This window comes from Hippopotamus amphibius, chromosome 2, assembly GCF_030028045.1.
Source record: "Hippopotamus amphibius kiboko isolate mHipAmp2 chromosome 2, mHipAmp2.hap2, whole genome shotgun sequence".
Classification (NCBI taxonomy): domain Eukaryota; kingdom Metazoa; phylum Chordata; class Mammalia; order Artiodactyla; family Hippopotamidae; genus Hippopotamus; species Hippopotamus amphibius.
Genome location: NC_080187.1, coordinates 8,509,266 through 8,534,257, shown reverse-complemented (window position 1 = coordinate 8,534,257; position 24,992 = coordinate 8,509,266). Strand labels below are relative to the sequence as shown.

The following is a 24,992-nucleotide window of genomic DNA, read 5'->3' as shown; positions in this document are numbered from 1 at the left end:
TGTGCATGCAGCTGGCGTCCACAGGGTGCTGCCTCTGGGAACCATTTGGCGTGAGGGCAGCCAGCCCTCAGGTGTCACTCTAGACTGTGTGACCTCCTGTTCGGTCCGTCTGTCTTCATGGTAACCAGAGACAGATCATCTAGACGGTTCCTGTGACTCCTCCGAGCCAGGGCCTTACAGGGAGGAGGGCAGACGGTGTTGACAGCTAGGCCCCAAGCCTTGGTCATTCGAGTTTAGAACAGTGGGCAGTGGTGAGGGTGACAGAGCTCAGATTCTAATGCGTGCCTCCCCATACCCCCAGCTCTTTCATTTCTTATTGTCCTTAAGTACTTTCTGCACAGAATGCCCCAGTTTACCCATTTGTAACATACAATGAGAAAAATAATAGCACCCAATTTACTAATCCCTATGTGGTCGGCACTGTGCTGAGCACCTCACGTGCATAATCTCGTTGAATCCCTCCGTATTCCTATGAGGCCAAACAGTATTATCATCCCCATTTTACAGATGAGGAAACTGTGGTCCAGGGAGGTCGGCAGTTTTCCAAAGTCACTTGGCTAGTAAGTGGTGGAGTGGGAACTTGAACCCAGGTCGCTGAAACTCCATTGCCATGTTCTTCCTCATGGAGCCTTGGGTTCCAGGCCCTGGCACGTGCCCCCACCTCCCCGCATCCTGGCAGGTGTCAGGCAGGAAGATGGTGAAGCGGCTCTGGGGTGCTGAGCTGTGCCATTGTTCTCTCTCCAGACAACAGGCTGAAGGAGCTTCCAGACACCTTGGGGGAGCTTCGGAGCCTACGTACTCTCGACATCAGTGAAAACGAGATTCAGAGGTTGCCACAGATGCTGGCACATGTTCGAACCCTGGAGGTAGGTGGGGAGATGTTCTCACCTGGGGTTCTGCCTGGCCTGCCCACCGCTCCCCTCCCACATTCCTGGAGGCCTGTGGGTGCCCTGGTCACAGAGTGCTGGAGTCACAAAGATCGCAAGGTCCTCAGGGGCTCACGGAGCCTGAAGTGTGAACGGTTGTAATTTTGTGACTTTTGCTGCCGTAACGGAGGCAGAAAAGCAGATTTCTAGAGTGAAGAGAGCGTGCCGAATCCTGAAGGGGTTAATTAATGCTCTGAAAGACGAGGCGTTTGAGCCAGACCTTGTGAGAGGAGAAAGCTTTGGAGAAGTGGACACTCCAGGTGGAGGGAACAATTTGGGAAAAGGCAGGAGGCGGGAGAGCACAGGGCGCGTTGAGGGTGGGGGGAGGGTTGAAGTTGCTGTGGTTGAAGTTGCTGTGCCTGGAGGGTCCGGAGCATAAACAGCTGCGATGCCATCCAGGAGGGAGGGGCCTCCGCCTGGAGCTGGGGAAACTGCGAATCACCAGAGCAGGGCTGGTGGGCAGGGCAGGGCGAGCGCCCGGGGCGCTGTGGTCGTCTCCCAGGGCTGCCCTGAGGGACCCCAGGCTGGGGAGGCGAGACCAGAGACCTGTATTCTCTCACGGATCTGGAGGCTGGAAATCCAAGACCAAGATCTCGGCAGGCTTGGCTTCTTCTGAGGCCTCTCGCCTTGGCTTGTAGGCGGCTGTGTTTTCCCTGTGTCCTCACATCGTCCTCCCTCAGCGTGTGTGTGTGTTCTAATTTCCTCGTCTCTTAAGGGCACCAGGTCACACTGGTTTAAGGCCCAGACTGGTGACTTTGTTTCGAACCTGATTACCACTTAAAGACCTTATATCTTGATTGTGTTGAGCAGTGACGTGAATGACATATAAAGAGGCATCCCCTTGTGTCTGTAGACTCTGAGCCTCGACGCGTCGTCCATGGTCTACCCCCCACAGGAGGTGTGCGGCGCTGGCACTAAGGCCATTCAGCAGTTCCTCTGCAAAGGTAAAGCTGGGGCAGCCTCCTCCTTTGCTCAGTAAGCACCAGACGTGGCCTCAACCAGGCGGTTGGAGGAGGCCACGGTCCTTGCCTGCTCAGAGCTCTCCAGATCTGGCAGGAGAAACAGGCAGAGCAGCTCGTCACACAAGGAAATAAGATTACCGATTGTGGTTAAGAGAGTAGAATGGGGTGCCTAGTTTAGGCTGGGGCCTCAGGGAAGGTCTGTCCAAGAAAGTGGCTCAGCTGAAACCTGAAGGATGATTAGAAAAGAGAGAAAGATGTTCCCGGCAGGAGGAGGTGCATGTTGAAGGGCCTGGAGGGGCAGGGGAGTGGAAAGCATGATGGAAAGAAGGCCGAGTGGGCGCAAAAGCAGAGGTGAGGGGAATGGGATGAGGCTGGGGAGGGTGCCCAGTACAGATTTGCTTTTCACAAAGACCACTCCAGCTGCAGTAAAGAGAAGGGATTGGAGGAAGCAAGGACGGGGACCAGTTAGGAGGTCACTGGGGTTGTCCAGGAGAGAGGCCACGGTGGGTTGGACTTGGAGGAGGGCCACCCCTGGTCTGGGTGCCAGGAGGGGAGAGCAGTACACCCAGTTACCCCTGTCAGCCTGGATGTTCTCACCTAGGGGCTCTCGTCCGCCCGTGGAACTTTTAGAACATGGCCAAGCCTCACATACACATGGTCACCTGGTGTGTGATGGAGGCACCTTTGCAAAGCAATGAGAAAGAAACGCAAAGGTCTTTTCAATGAGCAATCCTGGATCAATTGGATATCCCTGTGGGGCAAAAAGAACCTTAACCTCTTCCTTAGACAGGCAGCACTAACCAGAAAAGACTAATAGATGAGATTTCATTAAAATAAAAAACTTCTCCTCTTCAAAAAACACCATTTGGGGAAAGAAAAGGCAAGCCATAAAGTTGGAGTTGGTACTTGCAAAGGGTACACATCCAACAAAGGACTTATTCCTAGGAGGTGAAAAGAACTCCTACAGATCAGTAAGAAAAAGCTGTCAAGAGACTTGAACTGGAATTTTATAGAAGAGAATATCCAGAGAGCCAAAATATCTGAAAAAAGTGCTCAACATTGTTTTCGTCAATTAAAAAAACTGCAAATTAAAACCACAAATACTTAAACCCTAAGACACCCACTAACATGGTCAAAGTGAATCTGTCAATACCAAGATTAGGAAGAAGCAGAGCAGCTGGAGCGTCCATACTCTGCACATAGGAGCATGAACCGGAAATGACTTCAGAAAATTGTCAGTATCTACTCAAGCTGAACGTTCAAAAATACCCTGTGACCCATTGGCTCCATAGCTCGGTGAATGCCCAAGAGAGAAACGCACATGAACAAACGCCCAAAGCCGTGTCTGGAAGTGTTCATAGCAGGACTATTCGTAACAGAGTCCAGTGATGAGCTGTTTTATGCTCCCATATGAGCACCACGCAGTAGCCAGAGAGGACAGACTGCCGCTGTGCTCAACCACCTGGCTAAGCTCGCAGACAGTTGTGGAGTGAGAGGAGCCAGACGCGAAGGAACATGCACTTTCATCAGCACCTGAGCTCTGAACCAACCCTGCTTCCTGCTTCTAAGAGTGTGCTCACTTTTCAGCATGCATCAAGCTGTTCATGAAGATTTTGTGCTCTTTTCTGTGTATGTGTTATACTTCAGCTAAAAAGGAAAGACGTTACACACGCATCACACAACAGCTGATCAGGCCACATATCTACTAGATTAGTCTTTGAGCAACAGGTGATTGTAATGGGTACCCAGGCCAACGGTTGAGCTAGACCAAACCCTTTATTTAAAAAGATTTTAATGTTATGCAATAATAGGTGTACGAAAGGCATAAGGAACAAAGCAGTGAGCACATGTATACCTACCATACAGCTTAAAAAATAACCCTTCTGGGGAATTCCTTGTGGTCCAGTGGTTAGAACTCAGCACCTTCACTTCGAGGGCCCGGGTTCCATCCCTGGTCAGGGAACTAAGATCCCACAAGCCAAGCAGTGCAGCGAAAGGAAGGAAGGATCCTCCAGTTTATTTAAACTGTGTAGCAGGTATATATACGTATGTAATATTTTTTGTTTCAATCTTTTAAAAACGTAAAAGAAAAAAACCCACAGAAGATGTCATACTAGGTGATTCTATGCCCTGCTTTTTTCACTCAAGAATAGGCCTTGGGGGCTTCCCTGGTGGCACAGTGGTTAAGAATCTGCCTGCCAATGCAGGAGACACGGTTTCAAGCCCTGGTCGAACCCGTGGGAGGATCCCACGTGCCAAGGAGCAAACTAAGCCCACAAGCCACAACTACTGAGCCTGCCCCACATGCCTAGAAGCCCATGCTCGACAGCAAGAGAAGCCACCGCACTGAGTAGCCCGCGCACCACAACAAAGAGTAGCCCCTGCTTGCTGCAACTAGAGAAAGCCTGTGCACAGCAGCAAAGACCTAATGCAATAAAGAAACTAATTAAAAAAAAAGACAGGTTACCACTTGGAAGAAGATAGTGTGACATATGTTATAGACTCAAGGTTATTAACTAAAATATGTAAAGAGCACCTACAAATCAGCAAGAATAAGGCAAAATGGGAAAAGGGTATGAATCCTTTCAAATTATGCAGGAGAAAACTACACAGGAAATTATGAGTAAAGCTGAATCTTGGACCCAGGCTTCTCTACTAAGCTCAGGTTTTTTTCCTTCACCTCATTCTCACTTGGATGGTAAAGAGGCAGGGGGTGGGGGGCTTTATTCACTCAGCTGAGGCTTATTGAGCCCTTGCTACATTTAAGGCTCAAGCATTAGGCCTGTGAGCAGCCCAGGAGGGTCCAGCGTCGGGGACCAGTGGACTGAGGCGGGGATGGGACAGCATCCTGGGAGGAAGGGAGGGAGTGAGGGCGGCAGGAGCGGACTGCTCTGGGTTCCAAGGCTGTCTCCTCCCTCTTGGTCAGCTAGTGTCCGTCTCTTGCAGAGTCAGGGCTGGAATACTACCCCCCTTCTCAGTACCTGCTGCCAGTCCTGGAGCAAGATGGAGCCGAGAACTCCCGGGACAGCCCTGACGGGCCCACGGACAGGTTCTCCAGGGAGGAGGTAGAGTGGCAGGTAAGGTGCACCCACCTGCTGGGGTGTGGAGTTGGGGTTGTGGTGTACGCCAGGGACTCTGGGCACTGGGGGGACATTCAGAGCGTCAGTCCCCGGATTCCTCCATCAAACTAGAGTTCACCTCCCTTCAAACGGACGTGCTTAGAAGCTTTCACAAGGCCTCCTAGGCAGCCTCACCCCACTAGCTCACCAGCCTTGCTGTGCTCCTCTCTGTCCCTGAACCCTGTGGGGCCTTGGAACGTGCAGTTCCCTCTGCTGGAATTCTCCCTGCTCACCTTCTCCCGTTAACTCCATCTCCTCCTGCAGTTCCCTGTTGAAACATCACGGCCTCTGAGAAGCCTTCCCTGACACGGCAGCCCAGGTCAGACCTGTGCGCCTTCTCAGAGCGCCCTTGCGTTTCCTTGGGAGCGTTTATGTTGCTGGACTCAGGTTCAGCTGCTCGTCATTCAGGAATCCGATGCTGAGAGACACGTGTTGGGTAAAAGGAGAGAGCTTTACCGGGGAGGCTGGCAATCCTGGGGAGAAGGCGGACGCATGTCCTGAGGAACCCACTCCGCACCGTGGATCAGGGGGCAAGAGCTTTTAAAGGGGAGTTTCGGGGGGTGCGTAGGCGGAGGGAGGGTCTCCATGCGGAGAAGCACTGGCAGCTCTGTCACCTTGAAGTTGGTCAGGTGGCGGCCTGGGCAGCGTCACGTTGATTGTTTTCGGCACAGTTAATCTTTAACTGCAGGGTCGGTTTGTTCCCATTTCCTTGAGACCAGTTCTTGGAATGGTGTGAGAGGGAGCAGTTTGTCATGGCTGCAGTCTAGTTTTCATGTAGTTAATTTCTTCCACCTGGTGGGGCTTTCCGTCTCTGCAAAACAGCTCAAAGTATATGACTCAGAATAGTATCTATAGCCTTTGAGGAGGAACTGAATGTCCTTGACTTTGTTTAATGGCTCAACTATTATTATTTTGTCTTGCTTGAGTGTTTTTTGTGGGTTCTTTTTTTTTTTTGCTTGTTTTTTCTCGTTTCTGTGATTAAATTTCTTCTTTGGCTAAAGTCTCTCTACAGACAAGAGGCAATGGAGGACATTATGGGGGGAGCAGGAATCTGTCCTGGGAAGGCCCCACAGGGCCCTGCTCCGTTACAATCACCACCCTCAATTACATGAAGAGTTACACAGGAGAGGATTTGTGTACTGTGTCTCCCTGCTGGATGGAGCTTCAGGAGAGTGGCCCTCCCGGGTTCCTGGGGGTGACCTAGCTTAGGTCAGGGATGGGGCAGGAGGCTTGCAAGGGTTTGTTTTGCCACAGTAGCCAGGGTGCACCTGATGGCGGAGCCAGACAGAAACTGCCTCCGCTCACCCCCACAGCCCTCCTGCTCCCCTACAGGAGGCCCACACACCGGAGCCTCTGGTGGCTGGTGGGGGGGTGGGCACCAGCTGTAGCCAGTTTGGCTTCATATCCTCTCATGATTTTTTGGGAGGATATGATTTTTTGGATTATTCTCTGGTCCCCTGATGCCACCCTTCCCTGTATTCCAGTGCTACTGTGAATGCTTTCGTAGGTTTGTATTCCCTCTGACAGCTCAATGAGAATTCTCAAGGGAGGAGATTACTGTCCAGGAAAATTGTGTCAATTTATACATTTCAGTTCAGTCTGAAGGATCAGCAGACTGAACATACAGAGAGCTCTTTGGAATCAGTATGAAGCCGAAAACCATCCTAAGAGGAAAAAATAGACCAAAGATACTTTAGAGGATAAAACAGTACAAATGATCAGTAAACATTAAAAAAAAAATGCCCACTTCACGAGTAATTAGGAACAGGTAAATTAAAACAATGAAATACCATTTTCCTCCTCAGATTGACACAGATTTCACTTTGATAATTTCTGTTAACCAGAGTGTGGGGAAACAGTGGCCCCATAAATTGCTCTTGGGAATGGAAATCAGTATCCCCACAGTGGAAGATAACTTGACAAAATATGTCAGCATTTTAAATGGGCACAGCCCACAATCCAGAAGTCCCACTTCTCAGTATATACCCCAGAGAAACACTTGCACAAAGAGACACTTAGAGGAATGTTCATCGCAGCCTTACTTGCAGTAGTGAAATATTGGCAGCCCTTGAGATTCTGTCAGTGGGAAGAGGCTGAACCGATGTGTCCTATTCATACCATGAGAAAGATCTACTCAGGCTTGGGTCACAGGACAGATGGTTAAGTTGAAAGGACAACTCACAGAACACAACAAATATATTTCCATTTTTATGTTCAAAAAGGAATTTCAAATACATAAAACAGATCCGTAATTGCCAGTGACTGGGGGTGGGAGGAGGGTTTGATGGCAAGGGGCACAGGAAATTCAGGTGGTTATGGGGGAGCTGTTGTATATCTTGATGGTAGTGATGGTTACCTGACTGTATGCAGTTGTCAAAACTCTTAAAGCTGTACACTTCTTTAAAAGGATGGATTTTACAGTATGTAAATATACCTTCATTAAAAAAATGTTTATATACGCACATACAAATATATATATATTTCCAAAGGCACAGATTGTACGTAACTAGATGCACGGACTTGGGTCTAATAATGATAATTCCAGGGGACCCAGTGGGGTGAGGGGACAGGATGAGGCCTAAGAGTGGTCAACGGGTACTTTTATATGCCATGCTTAGTTTTCTGTAAGGAGATTATGTTCGGATATTATCTGTGTAATTAAAGATTCACTTAAATTTTACCGCTACCTCAGCATAGGAAACATCTTGCTTATCAGGTGCTGCTGCTACCGCTCAGACTGACACTGACCCTGGTCTCAGAGCCAGATGACTACATAGAAGGGCCGCTTAAATAAGCTTACGTGTGTGTGCTGACGCTTGACTACAGAAGTCATTCACGCTCCTTGTTGTAAATCTAAACAGTAGAGAAATATGTGATGCGACTGTCACCCCCCTGCCCTGCAGCCCCAGCCCCTGGCAGGGATCATCCTGAGCTGATTAACGCGTCTCCTTTGTGGCTTTCATCTCAACAACCACAAAGCTGACAACTGAGTTTAGTTGGTGGTGTTTTCACAAGAGCGGCATCGCGCTGCGCAGAGTGGGAGGGGGCAGACATCCTTCTCTGGCTGCACCCACATTCGCCCCATCGTTTGACAGCTGTGTAACAATCCATTCTATGGGCGAACCGTGACTTCCTGAAGTAATCGCGTGTTCATGGGCATTTGAGTTATTTCCGCTGTTTTCACTCTTTTGAACAATTCCACAGGAACTTGGGCACACACCTCTGTGCATGTGTAAGTGTTTCGGTGGCTGGAGCTGGTACTGCAGGTGTGCAGACATACAGGGGAATCAGATACCCACTCTTGGTCTCCTTTTTGGAGCACCATGCCTTCTCAGTGCTGCATTGCCAGAGCTGTCTTGAAGACCTTCTCATAGTGTGCCAAGCCCAGTAGTTCTCAACCCTGGTGTCCACCAGAACCATCTGGAACCCGTTATCAAACAACACCCCCCTATTCCCACCGGCCCCAGCACTCTGATGCAGTCCTCCGGATGGACCTGCAGATCTGAGCAGTGAGAGGCTGCCCCGGGGATTCTGGTCCAGTGAGGACCTGCCCGCCTTCTCTTGACCACTACCTTTTCTTCCTCCCAGAACAGGTTCTCAGACTATGAGAAGAGAAAGGTAAGAAAATGCCTTTTGTCCTCTGTCACTTTTCTTCTCGTTAAACATCTCAACCATTATAAAAGAGGAAAAAAGTTCTTCCTGGCTTTAAATTAGGGTAAAGTAAAGCTTTCCCCTTACATACATAGCCTCACCACAGTCTCATGCAGCTGGGAGGATGTTGCCACTTGACAGATAAGAAGACTGAGGCTTGGAGAGGTTGAGCCCAACCCCAGGCTCTAAACCGCAGGCCTGTGCCAATGAAGAGCCTGTTTGATTACAGTCAGGCCCTGTGGGGGTGGCAGCTCAGTGTTCAGACCTGCAGCCTGCACCGTTCAGCGTTGGGGGGTGGATTCCCCCTGCTCTCATGTCCTAAAGCCCACAGAGCCTGTGCCAGCAGTCACCAGGGTCTACATGCTTGCAGGAACAGAAGATGCTGGAGAAACTCGAGTTCGAACGGCGGCTTGAACTCGGGCAGCGCGAGCACGCCCAGCTCCTTCAGCAGAGTAACAGCCAGAAGGACGAGATCCTTCAGACGGTCAAAGAGGTTTGTGAACGGCTGAGTGGGGTCCAGCCTCTCTGCTCCCTCTGCCGGGGGCCTCTTGACTCAGGCCGAGGGCCCTCTGACGTGGGAAGGCAGTGGGAGTGAGTTCTCTCACTTCCCTCCTCCAGGACGTGGGCGGTGGGGGGGCATCCGTACAGATCACCTAGTCCAGGCTCCTCCCATGTGTGGACCCCCTGAGGCCTCGCGAGGGGAGAACCTGGTCCAAGGTCCACACAGAAGGCGCTGGCAGGACAGAGGAAACCTCGTCTCCTCATCCCAGCCCAGGGCCCCTGGCAGCCCTACGGCGTCTGAGGGGGTCCCAGCTGGCTCGGGACCTCTGCCTGTCCTGCCGCAGGAGCAGTCCCGGCTGGAGCAGGGCCTGAGCGAGCGCCAGCGCTACCTGGATGCAGAGCGTCAGCGGTTGCAGGAGCAGCTGAAGCAGACGGAGCAGAACATCTCCAACCGGATCCAGAAGCTCCTGCAGGAGAATCAGAGGTCAGGCTCCCAGCCACCTGGCCCCCAGACCTTCCCCCACATGATACCCTTTGAAGAGCTCCAGATGAAGGTCTTTTTCTCCCTCACGGTCTCTGATTCTGCCCAAGGTCTCGGTGCTGCAATTCACACCAACGTATAAGGAGACTGATCTGGGCATGACCAGGTTTGCCTCTTGTCTTGGGGCTGCTACTGATTGGCCCTTTGCCTCCCAAGTTTCCCATCTGTAAAATGCATAGGTTTAACAAGTCAAGATCACGTCCTTTTCCAGCATTTTGGGTTCCAAGTCACCAGTCTCACTGAGGTCAGCCATTCGCCTTATAGTGAGATTTGCCTTAACACAGATCCTGTCCAAGGCAGGAGCTGAAGGGAGCAGGTCCCGACGGAGCTTGGGAGAAAGCAGGTCAGGTAGAGATCTCAGGAAGCCTGAGAGGTTTAGTTGGGGGTCTCTTGGGGGAAGATTCCAGAAACAGGCTTCTGCCATCCCCCCACCCCCACCCCCCACTGCTTCCAGCCTTCCTGTCCACTGTCCTCTGAGTCTCTTTCTCCACCCTCACCCGCAGTTACGCAGCCGGCTAGCCTGCCGTGCTCAGTGAGCCCACCACCGAGGGCACCGAGGAAAGCTGCCATCTGTTGGGTGCTTCTTACATGCCAAGCACTTTATGTCTGTTTTCTCATTCACTCCATGAAGTTTTAAGAAATTATTGTTCCCATTTCACAGATGAGGAGCTGGGGTTTGGAGTGGTTGAGGCATTGGCCTGAGAACACAGAGCCCCTGTGTGGTCGGTTCCCAAGCCCCCCTGAGCAGTTCTGTTGGAAATGGGCCATCTGGTGACTGCAGGCTTTTCATGGTTTTCTCCACAGGCAAAAGAAAAGTTCCGAGATTCTAAAGTCACTGGAAAATGAAAGGTAAGTGTTCTGCTCTAGTGCTTCTTGGTGCTGCTTCCTTCCTGGGGGTGCATGGCTCTGGGGAGAGAAGATCTCATGATTCTCAAGGATTATGCCAGAAAGTTTTCCTAAAGCTATGAGGAGATTCACCTCTTTAGGGAGTATTGAATTAGAAAGAATTGCTGCCTTCCAGTTTGTTAAAAACACATAGACACTCCTGAGAAGAATCAGAAACGTGAATAAGGATGTATGTATAATGTCCAGCTATGTTTCTAGAATAAAAAGAATAGAAAAAAAAATCCACATTTCTGGGAAGAAAAACTTTTACATAAATTATGTACAGAGGAATAATCTGTAGCCATTAAATATCTTTTTTTAAAATTTATTTTTGGCTGTATTGGGTCGTCATTGCTCTGCTCAGGCTTTCTCTAGTTGTGGCAAGTGGGAGCTCCTCTTCGTTGCTTCTCATTGTGGTGGCTTTTCTTGTGGAGCACAGACTCTAGGCGCACAGGCTTCAGTAGTTGCAGCACACAGGCTCAGTAGTTGTGGCTCATGGGCTTAGTTGCTCACAGCACGTGGGATCTTCCCAGACCAGGGCTCAAACCCGTGTCCCCTGCGTTGGCAGGCGGATTCTTAACCACTGCACCAGCAGGGAAGTCCCTTAAATATTTTACAGAATATTCCTTATTAAGGAAAACACACCGTATTGCTAAGTGGAAAAGTGGTGTCTATAGTGTATCATTTCTTAAAGACACGCTGCCTATATCTGTGCTCAGAAAGCAAAAGGATATTGAACATTTTTGAGATGCAGGCATTGGAGGTGATGATCTTGTTTTTTCCCCTTTGTGTCTTCTGCACTTTCCAAGTCGACTGCATTGAGGTGCCCACCTTAGTGGTTAGAAAAGGAGGGACGGCCCCTACCCTCCACTCCCTGGGTATTAATTAATTATTTAACCAGGGGTGTTAATTAATCCCTTCTGGTTCTCAGGGACCCTAGAATAGCAGTGTGGATCTGGCTGCTGTGCCTGGGGGGAGTCTCCCCTCCCTGAGGGCCCAGCCTTCCAGGCTGCCTGGGCAGGCCTCCTGCAGAGGGCTCCTGGGGTGTTGCAGGGTAGCCCCACCACCCAGCCCGCTTCAGCTGGGGTGGTGGCAGCGGGGGGTGGTCAAGGCTGAGCTGAGCTGTGGCCGATGGCATCGCTTATTCGGCACACTGACTGAGTGCCCTCTCTGGGGTGGGCCTGGGGTCCAGGGATGCACAAGATATGGCCTTCCCTTGAGCAGCCTTGGGCCTGGGCGGGAGGCAGGAGTGCTTAGACGATACGTGCTGCTTCTAATGAAGTCAGACCCTGCAGGAAGCAGTGAAGGATGTTGTCTCCCTCCAGCCACTGTGCCAGTTTGAGGAGGAGGGGCGGGGGGGGAGGAACTGTACATACAAGCAACATGCACATACATACACGCAATTACTTTTTTTTTTTAAGAACTTTTATTGAGATACAGTTAACAGACAATAAACAGCATATATTTAGAGTGTACAATTTGGTATCCCAATTTCCCAGTTCATTCTCCCCCCAACCCTCTCTGCTTTCCCCACTTGGTGTCCATATGTTTGTTCTCTACATCTGTGTCTCTATTTCTGCCTTTCTGACTCATTTCACTTTGTATGACAGTCTCTAGTTAGTTTATTTGGGATTTTTCTTGTTTCTTGAGGTAGGATTGTATTGCTATAAACTTCCCTCTTAGAACTGCCTTTGCTGCATCCCGTAGGTTTTGGATCGTTGTGTTTTCATTGTCATTTGTCTCTAGGTATTTTTTGATTTCCTCTTTGATTTCTTCAGTGACCTCTTGGTTATTTAGTAATGTATTGTTTAGCTTCCATGTGTTTGTGTTTTTCACAATTTTTTTTTCCAGTAATTGATTTCTAATCTCATAGCATTGTGGTCAGAAAAGATGCTTGATACAATTTCAATTTTCTTGAATTTACCAAAATGTGATCTATCCTGGAGAATGTTCCGTGTGCACTTGAGAAGAACGTGTAATCTGCTGTTTTTGGATGTAATGTCCTATAGATATCTATTAAATCAAGCTGATTTATTGTGTCATTTAAAGCTTGTGTTTCCTTATTAATTTTCTGTGTGGATGATCTGTCCATTGGTGTAAATGGGGTGTTCAAGTCCCCGACTATTATTGTGTTACTGTCGATTTCCTCTTTCATAGTTGTTAGCATTTGCCTTATGTATTGAGGTGCTCCTATACTGGGTGCATATATATTTATAATTGTTATCTCCTCTTCTTGGATTGATCCCTTGATCTTTATGTAATGTCCTTTCTTGTCTCTTGTAACATTTTTTATTTTAAAGTATTTTATCTGATATGAGTATTACTACTCCAGCTTTCTTTCGATTTTCATTTGCATGGAATATCTTTTTCCATCCCCTCACTTTCCGTCTGTATGTGTGCCTAGGTCTGAAGTGGGTCTCTTGGAGACAGCATATATATGGGTCTTGTTTTTGTATCCATTCAGCCAGTCTGTGTCTTCTGGTTGGTGCATTTAGTCCATTTACATTCAAGGTAATTGTCGATATGTATGTTCCTATTACCATTTTCTTAATTGTTTTGTTGCTGTTTTTGTAGGTCCTTTTCTTCTCTTATGTTTCCTGCTTAGAGAAGTTCCTTTAGCATCTGTAGTAGGGCTGGTTTGGTGGTGCTGAATTCTCTTAGCTGTTGCTTGTCTGTGAAGCTTTTGATTCTCTGTCGAATCTGAATGAGATCCTTGCTGGGTAGAGTATTCTTGGTTGTAGGTTCGTCCCTTTCATCACTTGAAATATATCGTGCCACTCCCTTCTGGCTTGCAGAGTTTCTACTGAGAAATCAGCTGTTAACCTGATGGGAGTTCCCTTGTATGTTATTTGTTGTTTTTCCCTTGTTGCTTTTAATAACTTTTATCTGTCTTTAATTTTTGTCAACTTGACTACTATATGTCTTGGCTTGTTTCTCCTTGGATTTATCCTGCCTGGGACTCTCTGTGCTTCCTGGACTTAGGTAGCTATTTCCTTTCCCGTGTTAGGGAAGTTTTCAACTATAATCTCTTCCAATATTTTCTCAGGTCCTTTCTCTCTCTCGTCTCCTTCTGGGACCCCTATAATGCGAATGTTGGTGTGTTTAACATTGTCCCAGAGGTCTCTTAGGCTGTCTTCAGTTCTTTTCATTCTTTTTTCTTTATTCTTTTCTGCATCAGTGATTATCACCATTCTTTCTTCCAGGTCACTTATTCGCCCTTCTGACTCTGTTAATCTGCTGTTGGTTCCTTCTAGTGTATTTTTCATTTCAGTTATTGTGTTGCATATCTCTGTTTGTTTGCTCTTTAATTCTTCCAGGTCTTTGGTAAACTTTTCGATCTTTGCATCCAGTCTTTTTTCAAAGTCCTGGATCATCTTCACTATCATTATTCTGAATTCTTTTTCTGGAAGAGTGCCTATCTCCTCTTCATTTAGTTGTTTTTCTGGGGCTTTATCCTGTCCCTTCATCTGGTACAAAGTCCTCTCTTTTTCATTTTCTCTATCTTTCTGTGGCTGTAGTTTTCAGTTCCACACTGCTGATACTGCTTGATACTGCTGTCTGCCCTCTTGTGGAGGAAGCTATCTAGGAGCCTCCTGTGTGCTTCCTGATGGGAGGGACTGATCTCTTTTTTCCTTATTCTTTTCCGCATCAGTGATGATCACCATTCTGTCTTTCAGCTCACTTATTCGCCCTTCTGCCTCAGTTAATCTGCTATTGGTTCCTTATAGTGTATTTTTCATTTCAGTTATTGTGTTGCATATCTCTGTTTGTTTGCTCTTTAATTCTCCTAGGTGTTTGGTAAACTTTTCAATCTTTGCATCCAGTTTTTTTTCAAAGTCCTGGATCATCTTCACCATCATTATTCTGAATTCTTTTTCTGGAAGGGTGCCTATCTCCTCTTCATTTAGTTGTTTTTCTGGGTTTTTATCCTGTCCCTTCATCTGGTACAAAGTCTTTTGCCTTTTCATTTTCTCTTTCTGTGGCTGTGGTTTTCAGTTCCACAAGATGAAATACTGCTGATACTGCTTGATACTGCTGTCTGCCCTCTTGTGGAGGAAGCTATCTAGGAGGCTCTGGGTGCTTCCTGATGGGAGGGACTGATGATGGGTTGGGCTGGGTGGGTGGAACTCAGTAAGATTTTAATCAGCTTTGGTGGGCGGAGCTCAGTAAAACTTTAATCTGCTTGTCTGCCAATGGGTGGGGCTGTGTTCCCACCTTGTTTGATGTTTGGCCTGAGGCTACCCAGCACTGGAGCTCACAGGCTCTTTGGTCACGCCAATGAGCACTTCCCAGAACCCCTGCCACCAGTGCCCCCGTCTCCTCGGTGAGCCACAGCCTCCCCCCACCTCCGCAGGCAACCCCCCAGCACCAGCAGGTGGGTCTGGTTCAGTTCCTATGGGGTCACTGCTCCTTCCCCCTGGGTCCTGGTGAGCACACTTTTTTGTGTGCCCTCCAAGAGTGGAGTCTCTGTTTCCCCCAGTCCTGTGGCGGTCCTGCAATCAAATCCTGCTGGCTTTCAAAGTCTGATTCTCTGGGGATTCCTCCTCCCGTTGCTGAACTTACAGGTTGGGAAGCCTGACGTGGGGCTCAGAACCCCGACGTGGGTGGACTTCTGCAGTATAACTGTTCTCCAGTTTGTGAGTCACCCACCCAGCATTTATGGGATTTGATTTTAACGCAGTTGCGCCCCTCCTACCGTCTCATTGCGGCTTCTCCTTTGTCTCTGGATGTGGAGTGTCTTTTTTGGTGAGTTCCAGTGTCTTTCTGTCGATGATCAGCAGTTAGTTTTAATTCAGGTGCTCTTGCAAGAGGGAGCAAGCACACGTCCTCCTACTCCACCATCTTGATCCTATCTCCACAATTACTTTTTTATTTCTGCTTATATCATAGATGTATTTCCATGCCCCAAACCTCATTATTTGTAATAGCTGTAGCAAATTCCACTATATAATTATATCATAATTTACATAATTAGCCCCCTGTGAACATTTAAGTGGTTTCTGGAGTTTTATAAGTACAAACAATATTATAGTAAACATCTTCTAGATATACCCTGTGCACTTACATGAATGTTTTTGAAGGAAATATTCGAAGAATACTTGGATAGGTACTGCCAGACTGTCATCCAAAAGCATTTTGCCAGTTTACAGTCCTCTCAACAGTATATGAAATGACTGTTTCTCTACCTGCATTGCCATCACCAGTGGGTATCTGTTTTCTTAAGCTCAACCAGCCCAATAGGTGAAAAGATTTTACTTCTTTCATTTTCAGTGGTGTTAAGAATCTTTCCATCTGCTCTTTGATCACTTGTATTTAAGCATCAGTGAATTGGCTGTTTATGTCCTTTGCCCATTTTTCTAAGGGAATGTTCATCTTTTTATGCAAGAAACTCCAGCTATAAAAGTTAAAAGGGCCCCAGTGGAGTCATGTGATGCTAAGGGCATTCAGAGAGCATGTCCTGGGACTTCCCTGGTGGTGCAGTGGTTAAGGCTCCGCTTCCACTGCAGGGGGCATGGGTTCGATCCCTAGTCAGTAAACTAAGAGGCTTCATGCCTTGAGGCACAGCCAAAAAAAAAAAAAAAAGAGCATGTCCAGGTTGGTACATCAGGGAGGACTTCCTGAAGGAGGTGGTGTTCATCTGATGGGATTCCATATTGGAAATGTTACATTTGCTGAATAAATGGATTGTTTTTTTTTTTCTAGAATAAGAATGGAACAGCTGATGTCCATAACCCAGGAGGAGACGGAGAACCTGCGGCGCCGTGATATTGCCTGTGAGTCTCGGGGAAGGGTGGGGCAGGGTCTGACTGAGGGGCAGGAGTGGACAGCCATTTGTCTGTTGGTCACATATAGAGGGCAGTGAGTGTTACCCCTCAAGAGGGGTGATCAAGTCCAGTCATGGAGCATGGGCTCTGGGGTCAGGCTAGACTTGGATTCAGAATCCCAGCACAGGCACACGCCATATTTCCTAAGGGGCATTAATGGTCCCTCACTTTTCCAAGCCTCAGTTTTCATATCTGTAAAATGGGGAGAAAGGTAATTATATGCCTCATAGGGTCATTGTGAGGGTCAGGTAAGATCATGCTGGCACAGAGTGAGCAGTTCCAAAGCACAGCTATTAGGGCTACTCTTTTCGAGAGCTGCAGTGGCCCCTCTTGTGCCCCTTGGAGCTCGCCTTCCTGTCACTTCCCAAGTCCTGGGTGCCCCACTGTACACAGAGCCGAGGGGAGGTCTCGCCATCTGATCCTAAGAACATCAAGCCACGTGGCAAGGAGACAGTTCCTTGTTATTTAAAACAAGGAATGATTCTTTTTGAATCACCCCATTCTTCAGAGCCTGAGTAATAGAATGGAATATTCTTTTGTTTGTTTGTTTGTTTGTTTGTTTGGCTGTGTCCAGTCTTAGTTGCAGCACGTGGGATTTTCATTGATGCATGCAGGATCTTTCGTTGCAGTGTGCGGGCTTCTCTCTAGTTGCGGCGTGCGGGTTTTCTCTTGTCTAACTGTGGCGTGCAGGTTCCAGCGAGCATGGACTCTGTAGTTTGCAGCAGTCAGGCCTCTAGTTGAGGCTTGCGAGCTCTGTAGTTGCGGTGCGTGGGCTTAGTTGTCCCGCTGCATGTGGGATCTTAGTTCCCTCACCAGGGATGGAACCCGCATCCCCTGCATTGGAAGGCGGATTCTTTACCACTGGACACTAGGGAAGTCCCAGAATGGAATGGGATATCCTGTGCGCCCTGAGTCAGGGTTCATTGTGTACCAGGCAGTGGCCAGCACCATTCATACACCATTGCATCCCCCTGCCTCCCGATGAGATGTCATATCACTAACGTCCCTATTGTAAAGGTCACCGTCATCCACCATTTATAAAGAGAAATTTTGTGTTTGCATCTCTGGAGGGATGTTTATCAAATTAACTGATTGGGAATAGGCTCACTGTTGGGGACTCTTGTTTTCACTTTTTTCAAACTTCCCTATTGCTTAGCTTTTTTAAAAAATGAGCGTGCTATTTTTATAACTAAAAATTTTGATTAAAATAATGAAAAGGCAAGAAAAGGTAGTAACCCAGAGTTGTCGAGGGCATCTGGTATCAGGCTGTCCTGTGCGCTGCCAAAGGGAGTGTGAATCAGCAGGCTCTTTCCGGAGAGCAGAGAGGGCACTGGTGTACGTCATCTATGACCTTAAAGCTGTGCGCTTCCAAGAATTATCCTAGGAAATAATCAAAGAGTCAGATGTTTGAGCAGGGGTATTTATAGAAGTATCATTTCATAATCACACAAAGACTCCAAAGGCTCTAAAACAGAGGATTGTCTTCATTAAACTTTGGTAGTCCATGCACTGTCATACCCTGTAGCTGTTAACGTCACATCACCATGTTGACATAGGAATGCATCCATAAAAGGTGAGAAAGTAATATTTAGCGTGATAACATTTTAACTTTCTTTTATTATGGTGAAATATACAAAGCATAAAATTTACCATTTTAACCACTTGTAAGTGTGCAGTTCTGTGGCATTAGGTACGTTCGCATTGTTGTGCAACCCTCACCACCATCCAGCTCTAGAACTTTTTCATCATCCCAAAGGAAAACGCTATCCCCACTCAACAGGGACTCCCCGCTTCCCCCACCCCAGACCCTGTGGAACCACCCTTCTATTTTCTGTCTCTGTGAATTTGACTACGCTAGGGGCCTCATTTAAGTGGAGTGATACAGTATTTGTCCTTGTGTGACTGGCTTCTCTCATGTAGCATAGTGTCCTCAGGGTTCATCCACGTTGTAGCTTATGTCAGAATTTCCTTCCTTTTTAAGACGGATGAATATTCCACTGAGTGGCTAGAGCACATTCTATTCATCCATTCGTCCATCAACAGGCACCTGGGGTGTTTCCGCCTTTTTTTTGCCTGTTGTGGATAATGTTGCTATGAAGATGGGTATACAAATATCTGTTCAAGTCCCTGATTTTAATTCTTTCATTTAAATTTTTAAAAATCCATCAATATACATTAAAAGTTGAGCAGAAGAATATATATCAAGATGTTATAACATTTGAGGGACAAAACTAGAGAATATTGTGTGTGTGTTGCTCAGTGTGTTACAACTCGTCAACCTTTCAAGCTGAATTTACTTGTATAGTTTAAAAAGAGAGAGAGTTTTTTTCCCCAAGGGTGGCTGTCAGGTGGATGGCCAGGTGACCCCCAGGAGGCCACCAGCCGGGAGTGGCTGCTCAGCTCTGTCCCCGTGTTTCCTCAGCTGCCATGCAGCAGATGCTGACCGAGAGCTGTAAGAGCCGGCTCATCCAGATGGCCTACGACTCTCAGAGGCAGAACTTAGTCCAGCAGGCCTGTTCCAGGTAAGGTAAGGAAGAGGCTTCCCGAGTGAGGGAGCTGGGGGAGCTGGCTCAGGGCCCAGGACCGTGGGGTGAGCGCTGGCACTGGAATCCCCTGCCTTGGGCCACCCCACCCTCAGCCACATGGTCGAGGGCAGTGACCACTGGTCTTCATGACTCTTCTACCTGGACCCTGTGATTCTGTGTTGGGCCACGATAAAGGGACAGTAGTCAATCACTGCCACCTCTCGTGCGCTGCCTGCCTGCCAGGCACCCGGCTCAGTGATGCGCATCAGTTTACGGAATCTCTGAGGGCTACACTGTCCCTAGCCCCATTTTACAGGGGCAGCTCAGGCTCAGGGAGGCTATAGAACAAAGGAAACACAACCAGCAGGTGGCAGAGCTGGGGCTCGAGCTGGCCGTGTGCTCTTGACCCTGGTACTCGTTAATCTCCAGGGGTCGGGAGTGGGGACAGTGATGGGGATGCCTTCATGCCGACAGCATGTTACCCCAGCGCCGTGGCCTTGTCGGTTGGAGCTGCGGTGCCCAGCAGAGCCCGTTGAGAAAAGCTCCTTCGGCGCTCCGGAGCCCCAGACAGGGACAGGCCAGCAGCCCCGGCTGCCCTTGTGTTTCGCCTCCCACCTGGGTGGCTCTGGTGCAGCTGCCACCTCCCCCCGACCCCACCCCCCGAGCACCTGGAGCACACTCACCTCCCCCAATGTCCCTGCAGGTGCGGGGTTCTCCCTCCTTCCTGGTGGTGTGACCTTGTTTTTAGGAGTGTGGGCACTAGGGCCAGACAGATGTGGATTCCTGTCCCACTGCTGTTACTAACTGTGAAGTCTCGGGCAAGTTATGTTTCCTCCCTGAGCCTCAATTCTCCTATCAGGAAAATGAGGATAAATCACAGTACCTGCTTCTAGAGTTGTTGGGGGATTTAACGTTAATGATCACAGTGTCTGCCACGTGAGTCTAATAAATAAGAGCTATTCGTATGAAACCCAAACTTAAAACCAAGATTGTACCAAAGTATGCACATATTAAGGTAGCAGAGTTTGGATTTTTGTGTCAAGGTCACTAGACTTGTTCTAGGGGGATGAGAGCAGGTCCACAGCGAGGGTGAGACACGCTGGGGTGGAGGGTGAGACGTTAGTGCCCAGGAAGGACAGCTTTCTCTCAGCCTGAGTGGCTCACCTGGGAGGTCGTGAGTTCCCTGTTGGTGCAGGTGGGTGGGCAGAGGCCAGGCAGCCACTTCAGGGGGGCATCGTAGAGAGGATTCTGGTGCGGGGGGGCACGGATGGCAGGTCCCGGGAGATTGTCTCCCCAGCTCTGGAGACACACAGACTCCATCACCCTCCTTCCAGGGCCGTGGGGTTCAGACAAAACTCCATGGCCCGCCCCTAGCCCGGGACGTGGCCCCAGCAGGCGCTCCGTAAGTACTGTTGAATGAGTAAGTGGTTGGTCTCCGTCTCCTCCAAGGTGCCTGCACACAGTAGGTGCTCAGGACAAGTTCAGAGAGTGAATGAATTTGATGTCTTTCTGGCAGCATGGCTGAAATGGACGAGCGGTTCCAGCAGATTCTGTCGTGGCAACAGATGGATCAGAACAAAGCCATCAGCCAGATCCTGCAGGAGGTGAGCCCTGGGGGCAGGGGCGCAGGAGGGGCACAGGAAGCCCAGAGCAGATGGCAGAACATGTGCAGGTGCCATCCTGGACAGTGTGCAAGAACCAAGATGCTTAGAGGCTGAGAAACTTACAGACCGTCAGGCTGAGCGGGCAGGGAGAGGCCTCTTTGGGTGGTGGTTTCTACTCACTGAAGTCTAGAGAAGCATGCCCCCCCAGGCAGCCGCCCGCGCATGCTGCGCGGGGCTCCATCGTGAGGACATGACGGGCAGGAGGCAGTGGCGCCCACCCCGCAGAGTGAACCCAACGGCTCCTCACTTCCAATCCCGCAGCACCTCCCTCTGCTCTCTCCCTCCCGCTTAGCGGGTGCACAGTAGGAGCTACTGAGTGGACGAGACCAGGAAGGACCCCTGTGATGTGTCCCCCCTCCTGTGTCCACATTGTTCCATCCCAGCTTTCCCCACAGGCCCTGTCGGAGTCTCGATCCCCGACCCTCACATCACCTCCCTCCTTTCTTCCTCTGTGATGTCGTCTTGTCACTCCTTGGCCCACCGTCCCCTCCCCTCTTTCTCCCCAACTCTTCTTCCAAAACGCTTTGACTTAGTATTTGTGAGATTGTCTGAGGAAAGGCTCTATTTCTTAGAGAGGATGTCAGGCCTTGTGGTTAAGGTAAGGCTTGAAGCTGGACAGACTTGCGTGTGAGTGCCAGCCAGTTCACCTCCTCGAACCTCACTTTCCTCATCTGTGAAATGGGGTGGTGAAGGCACCCCCATCATCGCTTGTCCCGTGTGCAACTTGGGAAGAGCCCTGAGCACCGTGTCCGGCACGTAGTAAGTGCTTAATAAGTATTTTAAAAAACTAAGCAAGGGAGCTGAAAAGTTGTCGTCTCTCTAAGAAGCAGCAAAGGCATACGTTAAGGTGTGTTCGACACAGGCTTCGTGTTCCCCGCGGGCCCTGAGCGGCCATGCTCTCGTTGCAGAGCATCATGCAGAAGGCGGCCTTCGAGGCCCTGCAGGTGAAGAAGGACCTGATGCACCGGCAGATCCGCAAGCAGGTGAGCGCGGGCCGCGGCCCCCCACCCGCCCCGTGGGCTTTCAGAGGCACAAGGAGGAGGCGTCAGGCCACAGCTAAGGCTGGAATCGAGGCCAGCCTGGCAGGAGGTCTCCCCGGCACCTCCCTCCCCTCACTGGGCCTCACGGAACCTCCTTGGGGCGTCAGGAGGTGCCTGGGGTGGCACTGTGTGTGTGGCTGGGAGGACCTGTGCCCGCTGCTTCTCACGATGCCCTTTGCCTGCCTGGCAGCCCCCGCGCTGACCAGCCCCAGGCGGGACCCCTCAGCCGGCTCAAGCCCCCACGTCCCCGTCGGCCCAGGTTGAGGAGCAGGCAGGCTGACTCCCCACCTGAGCGGGCAGGCAGGGCCTGGTGTCGGCTGAGGGGTGACCTGGGCCTGGAGGAGGGCGTGTGCTCTCGTCCCGCTCCCCTGCTGACCTGCGGGCCGCGCTGGGTGAGCCGCACGCTGGGCCTCTTGGCCGCAGGGCTGTGTCTGGGTTAAGGGCCGTGTCTGGCTCATGGGGCTCCCTGAGGGGGTGCTGGGAGACGGAGTGAGCTTTCAGGCTATGGGACGCGCATCACATCAGCACACTTTGAATTTCACATTTTGCATGGTTTTTTTTTCTTCTTTTTGTTCTTTTCTTTTTTGGCCAAAACCAACGTACCTTTTTATTTCCCCCTTTAATTTCAGCCCCACATTGCCGGACATGAATCTCATTCCTCTGACCAGGGGTTGGTGGGGTCATAGGAACATAGGCACAAAGGTCATAGCGTCATAGGCACAGGGTAGAGAAGGCCCTGACTGTGAGGTCTGACTCCCAGGGCTAAGAGCCCCCAGTCACACCCTGAAGGTATGTGGTGACCCCCAGACATTCTCACGATGGGTGGTTTTGACCCATCAGGCCAGCTGTTCCCCTTCAGACCACAAGTAGGAACATCCCAAAGAAAAGGCACACTCACCTGCTGTGTGCCCTTGAGCAAGTTATTTAACCTCTCTGAGCCTCAGTTTCCTTGTCTGTAAAATAGAGGCACTAATACCTTCTAATAGCCAAAGGAGAATTGATGAAATAATGTATGTAAAGTACATAGAACAGTCCTAGCACGTGGAATCTCAATAAATATCAACTACTACTATTGTTATTATGTTATTGTTATTATTATCCACTCCCTTCCATTATCCTCTGCTTTCCTCTGCGACAGCTGTTTAGAGGAAGCAAGAGAATTGGACTGGTAAGAGGCTCAGTGAGAATTCCATGTCTGTTCTTCACTCTGGTCCTCACCTTGAAGGAACGCCCCTTCTTCATTCCACATACCTCCATCGGCACCTGCTCTGGGCTGGCCCTGTGCTCAGCTTTTGATCAGCAGTACTGGCCAGGAAGCATGTCCACTCCCCAAAGCACTCAGGGCCTTGAAATAACAAATTTTTTTAAACCCCTGCTGATGAGTTTCCGAAGGCGCACAGGTCCCCTTCATTCCAGAGCCCTCCCCCCAAGAAAGGAGTCTTAGATCCACTTAGACACCCAAGAGCAGCAGCACAGCATTGAACCGTGGTTAATGTGAATTAAAAAACCCCTGTCTCATCTTCTGTTTAGATTAAGTTAATAGAAACTGAGTTATTGCAGCTGACACAGCTGGAGTTAAAGAGGAAATCCCTGGACACAGAGGCACTACAGGTATGTAGGGCTCCCTGGCCTGCTCTGTCCCCCAACCCCACCCCCGTCTCTCAGCTGCTCTCCAGCAGACAAGGCAGTGATGCTGGAGGATGCCCTGGCCTCAGAAGGCTCATGGGAGCCCAGTCTGGGGGCCCAGCCCACCACAGGCCAAGGTTAGGGGTGGGGTCAGTCTATTGCTAGGCAGGAGGGTCAGAGGAAGGAGGGTTTCATTGCCAAGGTTCACCCAGGCTGCATCTCCATCTCTGTGTCTTCTTTGTTTTGGAGCCGGTTGCTACTGAGCTCCCTGTCTCTTTAAGCCATGCTTCTGGGGCGCTGGTTCTCACGGGCTGACATCCTCTGGGGAAGGAGCTTTCTTGGTGTCCCAAGGAGTCTGGAGGAGAGGGCCCAGCTGTGACTGTGTCGCTCCTTGCAGGCAGCTTCTCTGTGAGCTCCGGCCTGGGTGTCCTGCTCACAGAGATGGGGCTGCAGGGACCAGCAGACAGTGTTCTGGACTGCAAACCTGGGACCCAGGCTGTCCCAGCACAGTCTTGCTGTGTGACCTGGGTGGGGAGGGGAGGAGGGGCAGCCCTTTCCCTTCTCTGTACCTTAGTCTCCCCGGTTGTACACAGAGGGGCTGGATCAGTGGTGTGTGAGGACATGTGCCCTGTACCAGGCTTTGGAGCAGAGCCTTCTGTCTGTTACCATCCCTGTTTCTGTCCTCAGTGGAGACGTCTTCCTTTGTCTCATGGGCTTCTCAATGCAGGAGAAGGACACTGGGGTCTGGAGTCCTGGTCACAGGTCTGCCACTGTGTGACCTTAGGTCGCTTCCCCTCCCTGGGCCTCCATGTCTCCCCTGCATAAAATGGAAATAGTCTTCCAGGCCCAGCCTGTGGTGCGGGGCCATCGGAGAGGCGTGGGCGAGCAAATGGAAAGGCCTCAGCGATGTGGGGGTTGGGGTAGCTCTGAGAGAAGATACAGCCACCGTGCTTGGAGGGTGCCCATGTCTCATGCCCATGTCTCCTGCCTGTTGGAGCTGTGGGGCTCCTGTTTCTGGGGTCTGCATGGGGTTTCCAAGAGGAAGAGAAGAGAGGAATGTGGACACAAACGGGGCTCTCTTGGGTTTGCACATCCCTCCGTCTGTGTAGAGCCTTCCTGGCTGGCGTGGGTCACTCACCCAGCCTCCCGCTGTTTGCTTCGCCCACGAGCTCCATAGTCACTGAGACCGAGGTCAGGTACCTGCTGCTTGTCATTTCCTTTGTTTGATGTTTCTCACCACTGCGCTGTCATCGGTCACTAGCTCCCATGCCTGGCCTCACCCCCCGGGAAGGGAGGTGCAAGCTGGGGAGAAGGTGGGGAGGGGCTGCCCGGGCAGAGAGGCCCCTCTGCTCTGTCCCCCAGCTCTCAGCCTGAGATCAGGGACAGAGCCTTAGATGGAGCTGGGCTCACTGCGGCCCCCCCGCTGCCGGCTGAGAACCACGTGAGGGGGATCCTGCTGCTGGGTGGGGACTTCTGGGGCCGGGGCGCCATGAGCTCCCAGCACGGGGCATGGTCTTGTGTTGCAGGAGATGATCTCGGAGCAGCGCTGGGCCCTGAGTTCCCTGCTCCAGCAGCTGCTCAAAGAGAAGACGCAGCGAGAGGAGGAGCTCCGGGAGATCCTGGTGCGTTTGGCCTCCATACCTGGGTTTGCTTTCCCGAAACGCTCTTGCCGCTCTTAGAAACACTTCCGTGAGTCTAGTAGTAGTTGTTCATCAGAGAAAAAATGG

The 24,992-nt window shown here is 50.2% G+C and overlaps 1 protein-coding gene across 5 annotated transcripts in view; it reads left to right on the top strand.

The window, feature by feature from the left end:
• Positions 1-24,992, top strand: part of LRSAM1 (leucine rich repeat and sterile alpha motif containing 1) — a 39,562-nt gene that overhangs the window by 7,846 nt on the left and 6,724 nt on the right. For all 5 annotated transcript variants that reach the window (XR_009051384.1, XR_009051381.1, XR_009051383.1 and 2 more), the window contains 13 exons: positions 745-866; positions 1,780-1,870; positions 4,835-4,965; positions 8,596-8,625; positions 9,029-9,151; positions 9,504-9,643; positions 10,505-10,549; positions 16,289-16,359; positions 18,833-18,932; positions 20,452-20,539; positions 21,508-21,582; positions 23,170-23,250; positions 24,792-24,887. Coding sequence is in view for 1 of the 5 variants with exons in the window: in XM_057722317.1 (XP_057578300.1) it covers positions 745-866; positions 1,780-1,870; positions 4,835-4,965; positions 8,596-8,625; positions 9,029-9,151; positions 9,504-9,643; positions 10,505-10,549; positions 16,289-16,359; positions 18,833-18,932; positions 20,452-20,539; positions 21,508-21,582; positions 23,170-23,250; positions 24,792-24,887 (1,193 nt within the window). In the remaining 4 variants the exon portion in view is untranslated. The remainder of the gene's footprint in view (positions 1-744; positions 867-1,779; positions 1,871-4,834; positions 4,966-8,595; positions 8,626-9,028; positions 9,152-9,503; positions 9,644-10,504; positions 10,550-16,288; positions 16,360-18,832; positions 18,933-20,451; positions 20,540-21,507; positions 21,583-23,169; positions 23,251-24,791; positions 24,888-24,992) is intronic.